Here is a 6,299-nt window from a genome sequence, read left to right on the forward strand (position 1 = left end):
CCATGCTTTGGCTGGCTGAAACACTTCTAGCATCAAAACTGCACAGCTCTTCCAAAACAGGTAGCCATTCGTGGTCACGTTATTATAGCTTGCGAATCTCATAGATGATAATTATACTCCAGGAAAAGTGCTTGCTCACCATGAGCGCTTGAGGATTGGATGACGTACCGCCATCCTCGTACTCCAAATGGCTTGCAGACTTAGGACCATGATGCGATCATATGGCGCGCTGGTTTCACTTTTTGCAGAATAAAGTTGTATGGCATGTGGTGCAACGGGTAGGTCTTTCTTGAATGTCCCCTGCACCACATCCCAGAAAAACATGACTTCGAAACACTCCGTGAACACATGCTCAATTGTTTACAGTTTCCCACAGAATGAGCAACTTGTAGCCCAGGCGAAATGGTAGGCTTTCCTTTCCATTTTTTAACGGACACCGAACTTGTTTTAGCAGTTGAGCAAGAAGATTGCGGCTGTATTCAAAGGTAAGCAGTAGACTGTGCTACGTGTAACAGGAAGTGCTTGGCCTGCACTGACTATAAAGAATAATAGTAATTACTGTGAATGCTACAATGATGAAGAGTTCATAATCGGTACATGGAGGTGAAAAAGGTATTTTGCGTAATGTGCATGTGGCGCCTCTTACTGTCATGCTCATTGTCTGCTGTGTAATACTGCTGACTGTTCACGCATAGAAGGTCAAGACCACAATTATGGCAGCTACATGAACCTATATGAGCAACTTTACACCTATATGATATTTACACCATCTTCTTTCTTCTCTTTTCTCATCTTTACACCTTCATATGCCGCATGGCAAAAATACAAATTAAAAAAAAACTTACAGCGTTGACGAAGCCGACAAAGACAATGATGGTGATAATCTCCGCCAGTATCTACCACGATATGCTCCCTGGAGGACCAGGAAGCAGACGCTATTACATAGTCTACTGCAATAAGTTCACTATTTGGCATCTTCCTATCCCTCTGGGCTAAGCCCATGACAGTAATTACTCTTTTGAGACTCGCAATTGTCATATCCCTCTTCAAGAGCGTTTTCTTTATGCTTGACATAAGAAACAGGCGGCGGCATCAAATTCACGTGACGACATCACTAAATGTTTAAAGTGTGCATACGCTTAATGTTCGAAAAATTGCCCAATAATATTTTTCTATTCGCATTCATACTATATGGAGGAAGAAAAATAGGATGCATGGCACTGCGGCAACCTATCAATCCCGTAATCACCACCAGAAGCACTGCTTTGTGGTCCTGATCGATTTATTCACAAAGAAGAGGAAGCCGAAAATTCTACACGCTCAACTCGAGCGAGGGTTGCTCGCCACGTTCGATCGAAGATAAAAAGCTTGACGACGACATTACAGCGAAGCATCGTGTAAGGATGCTCCTTACTTTTATTTCTCTACTCATCTACTGCTAATATATCCTAATAATTAAAAATTTTTCTTTCCCTTCAAAACTTACCTAATTTCTTTCGGTAAGGCGCCCATTTCCTGGCCAATCCCCCTGAGTGGGTACGCGCCATTTCACTGGAACCACCACCACCACGACCATGCTGCCGAAGCTCCTCGAGCACACCTATGGGGAAGTGGTGGACCTTCTCATCGGGTGGCCACCGGGCAACAAAGTCAAGGAGTACCTGATCGAGGCAGCACCCGGCAATTTCTGCAACATTACCGCCTCTGACAGAAGTGAGCTCATCCACTCTTATATATCGTCGGCCTGAAGACGGTCGTAGAGGAGTTGCTGGCCTACAGCGGGTGGGCCGTGATACTTGCGTCGTGGGACCGCAATCTGCAAGCCGCAGACTTCACGACTGGTCAGGACCAGCTCATGTCAGGAGGGCGTGGCGGTGCAGCGGGGCGCTCCTCTCATTCCAGGGGACGTTCGGAGCCACGTCAGCATCATCCTGCGCCTTCGTCATCCATCCGTGCAGAAGGTCCCGCGGCCGCAGTTGGCCTCGCCTCCAAATCTGGCTATGTAGAAGCCCTCTATCACCGCCTATGGCTTCTTGGGGATGACGTCCAGCCTGAGATTCATCCCCAACCGAATGGATGCGCTGCTCGCGAAAGCGACGACGAACGTTTAGATGTTACCGAAAAATACCTTCATCCTATGCATGGGGATTATCAGCCAATGGACGGGGCACCGCATGGGAGTCCAGCTGGAGGACCTGTAGCTGCTGATGGTGGAACGCTGTCGAGCTGAAGACGTCAAGCGCCTTGGCAACTGCTTCAGGGACTTCTCAAAGGTGTTTCGGCAGTGGCCCAATGTTGTGGTGCTTGCCACCGGCCCTGGTTGAAGCTCACTGTGGAGTGCCGATGTTGGGACGCCTGCGAAGCCTCTGCTCATGATTAGCACAACTTCAGTGTCTGCTGTGTGCTTTAATATGTAATACTGCGAATTTGTTACTATCATGGTAATTTTTGTAGCCGTCAATAAATTGCAATTTTTGTCGTTTGAATTAGTGTTGTGTGGCTTTTATTTATTGGCTCATGTAGGCAATTTATATCTAAAATTAAGGAACCTCAAACATAACTGGGCTTAAAAGGGAATTCTAGACCTTGAAAATTATCCCGATGCTGCCGTAGGACAAGGCGTCTTCCAATCTAGATGCTGGTCTAACGCGACCTGTATTTCAACAAGGGTAACAGAGCCATTTACGAGGCTGTATATACGAGAGAGACAAAATGCTACAAAATATCGCTATCAGTTTTTGGGTTCGTCACAGAAACTGAAACAACATGAAATAATCTTGTGTGCTTTTTAAATATCCGGGCGTCCCGGTAGACTCCCACAACCAGAGTACCTGCTATATATAGGGGAGCGCAGTGAGCTCTTTCATCGTTATTATTATGTTTTTGTGCCGCATAACGTGTAAGTATTCTGTAGTTCCAGGCGTGTAATAAGTTTTGCAATGAGATGGGTGTATGTAATGCAGATTCTTCATGGCGCTCAGAGAGAGAGAGAGAGAGAGAGAGAGAGAGATAACAACTTTTATTATGAGCATTGATCAGAAGATCATGTGTGAGTAGTTTCCTATTCACGGGAATCCACTGACCGTTTTGACGACGGCTGCCCTCTCGACGAAGATGAGCTGGTCCGGGAGGGAGGGGCTATAGAGCAGTGTCTCTCACTGCTCTTGGGGGTGGGGGGAAGGGAACATTAGGGGTGACAATCCTGGCGTAACTTTACATTATACAATAACGTGCCTTAGTGTCTCTGGCTGCAGGTAGAATTTGTATCCGGCTGAATATTGGCTTGGGTACATTAGGTTAAGTCGGGTGGGATGAGGATATGTATTTGTTCAAGAAGTCGCAGAGTTATTTCCTGATCCTTTGTGAGGCTTGGATGTGGGAGTGGGAACGTTCCTCTACTCAGACCCGTATAGTGGCTCCACTGGGTTTTCGCGAGATTTGTGTGGATGCCTGCGGTGGAAATAATGAGGACCGGTAATATGTAAATACCTGTGTTCGTTGGTGGACTGCGGACGGGGCTTAAGCCGTCTCTGTGGGCGGCAAATAGCTGCGTGCTTCTTTATTTTTTGACACTTAACTCAGTCTGCTACTTGTTCCGTTTCGCATGTTGATTTTCGATCGAGTGCATGCGTTCGCACCCGCTAGATCATAAGGAGTGCCTATGCGCGATCACAACTGTTTTCCTTTATCGATGTAGTAGTGTCTCTGTAAATGGCCCCCTAGAGCGTTGTTAGCACAAGTGCAGTACTCCGGAAAATCGGTGATAGCGTGTAATACAGTGCGCGTGACTGTGTCAATAACTGACGATAACTTACGAAGTGCTGGTACACTCCCCTCTTCAACTTGTGGACCAAGCATGCTAAGTGCATCTCTAAGCAGTGCACACCACTAACTGTGGAGGAGCTGCGCTATTTTCGCCTCGCACAGGCAAGATCTTGCCCAACTTTTATAACGCTGAAAAACTTCCTTGGCGTGGGTTCTGTTGCTCACCAACAGCCAGTCATGGAAGACCGTTTTCAATGACGTCTACTTTCTGCGAAGTTGCGGGATTGTTGAGCTCGTCGAAAATAGTCTATCCCCCGGTCGAACATGTTTGTCCATGGGAGAGACAATGGTTAGTGCCATCGTTTGTTGGTAAAGGGATATAAACAGCAATATCTCCTTTCGGTATTGCATTTTAAAAATAAATATTGAGACACTATTCAATCTCGCAATGTTGGCTTCTCGTCTAAGCTGATTTCGCGGAGCTGATTTCACGTACAAAAAAACTGGCTCTTCACACGGTTGCATTTGCGATCACGAGGTCGTTGTTATACCATCTTCAAGGTACCAAACTCCTAGATAAAGTTGAATTAGCTGCAGCAGTAGCGCTTTTCGTTTAAAATTCATTCACACATACTATTTTTTCTTTTTGGTTCATGAGCCATTGACCCCAAAAGCCCGCAATTTTGTGCTTGGTATTGCAGGCCCCAAATCGGATGCTTTTACTCAAACAATTACACCGCATTCCCGAAGTGATGTGCGAAATTACACAATTCGGCTATGCCGGCAGGTGCAACCTACACGCTAACCCCCTTGTTTGGGCAAGGACGTACGCCGCTGTATTTGTACTGGGCCAACTTCGTCCTCCGAGGGTCAGGAAACCTAGCTCCAGTGCTGCGTCTCTTCGGAAGGCGAGAGAGAATAAAGTTTTTATTGAATGCGAGGCAAGCACTGGGAACATTCAACACGTGTCAGCCCCTTCTCCTCCCGTGCTTGCAGCAAAACCCACTTCACGCCGCGAAGAATTCACGCCACACAGGGCCCTCTCCCGCCTCCATGATTCCGTTCTTTTTCCTTATGTCGCTCTCCGCAGCACCTGTCGGGGGTAACCGCAGAGAGCCCCGCGCATGCAGTTTCTTGCCGGCCGGCCTCCACCACCAGTTGGCTCGTTCCGCACACATAGCCGTGCACATGGCGATTGACGGAAGTGTGCGTTTGCGCAGCACCTCATAGACGAAGAGGCCCTGGACATTGCATTTAGCGGTCAGGATTTATTTTTGAAAGCCCCCTTCATTTGTTGAAAAAAAAAAAAACGCCCCTACAAAACGGTTCGTGCAGTCGATCGTTACACCAGGGAATAAAATAGGGTTGATGTAGACCGGAAAGGGGCCTGAAAGGGGCGCTGTGTAGGCTGGTCTCCTCCAGCGTGAACGCTGGCTGTCATGGCGGCATGCATGCTCCGGCGGCTGCCGCTGCTTGCTCAGGTCGAACGGCCGGGCAACCGGTCAGATGTCTAGATCGGATTCTGCGAGTCGGCCCGTGTGCCCGGCTCGGAGGGTTCCGGGAATGCCCTCATTCCTGTACCTCCCCCCCCCCCCCCCCCCCCCCCCCCCCTTCCCTTGTCGGCTGGCTGAGTCTGCTGTTGACGCAGTGCGCGTCTTGGACCACTAGATCTTGTCTCGGTCTTCTCTAGTGGCCGCGTTTTTACCCGTGCGTCCGTTGGGATAAGTCGGTGAAGGTGGAGCTCCAGCTGCGAAGCCGAGCACGTACGACATCGCCTCGCTCTTCCGAGCCGCTATTCCGGCAGACGACGTGGGGGACCGAGCGTGCTTCGGTTAACAACGAGTGCTGCTGTTCGCCCAGGATTGACCCGTGATTTATTCCCGGCTGCTCAGATGTCTTCATTGAGTCAACCGTCGCACCTACGCCCTGTATAGGGGTCTTCTAAGTTCTTCGATGGGCTTCCATGGTGGTGACGTATCTTGTGTGTTCAGCATACTGAGATTGTCACCATAAGCAGCGCTGTGGATGACGATGACGACACTAAATTAATGAGCACGCTAGGCGTGAGCTCTTCGCTAATCGATTGTGCCTTTTTCTACATTGGTTACCTGCGAAAGTTTTTATATTATTTTCGAGTCGCGGTCTGGTCTTCTGAAAGCTATCATCGGTATTTTTACGGAAGGCTTTATGGTCGAAGGAGGCGGTTTCCTCGGTTACACCTAAACCGAATAGGCAGCATGCCCAACAAACCTAATCTATCTGAGCCCTTCTGAGTTACGAGAGACCTTGTACTGGCTTGATCGGTTACGCTTATCTTTTTCTACGCAAGGCTGCTAACATGCTCAAGAATGTAGTATATCGTTTCCAGCAGCTTTGCGACGCTGAGCGTTAAAATGTTCTAGAAATCTTTGCTATTCTAGAACGTTCGAACGTCACTCGATCGTTGCTCTACAAGTCGATTGTAATTTATGAGCATTCTGTTCGTGACACTCTTTGATGGCTATTTTTCCCTCGGAACCTTTGTCTTAGTTTAC

At 48.2% G+C, this 6,299-nt stretch overlaps 1 protein-coding gene across 1 annotated transcript in view; it reads left to right on the plus strand.

Annotated features, from left to right (window-relative positions):
- The first annotated feature begins 1,574 nt into the window (after positions 1-1,574).
- LOC144157918 (uncharacterized) overlaps positions 1,575-6,299 on the plus strand; it is an 81,692-nt gene continuing 76,967 nt past the window's right edge. Inside the window, exons 1-2 of the mRNA XM_077688637.1 lie at positions 1,575-1,713; positions 1,903-1,961. Coding sequence (XP_077544763.1) covers positions 1,575-1,713; positions 1,903-1,961 — 198 coding nt within the window. The remainder of the gene's footprint in view (positions 1,714-1,902; positions 1,962-6,299) is intronic.

Source organism: Haemaphysalis longicornis, unplaced genomic scaffold (assembly GCF_048455015.1).
Source record: "Haemaphysalis longicornis isolate Haplotype H1 unplaced genomic scaffold, Haemaphysalis longicornis Haplotype H1 scaffold_1, whole genome shotgun sequence".
In the NCBI taxonomy this organism is placed as follows: domain Eukaryota; kingdom Metazoa; phylum Arthropoda; class Arachnida; order Ixodida; family Ixodidae; genus Haemaphysalis; species Haemaphysalis longicornis.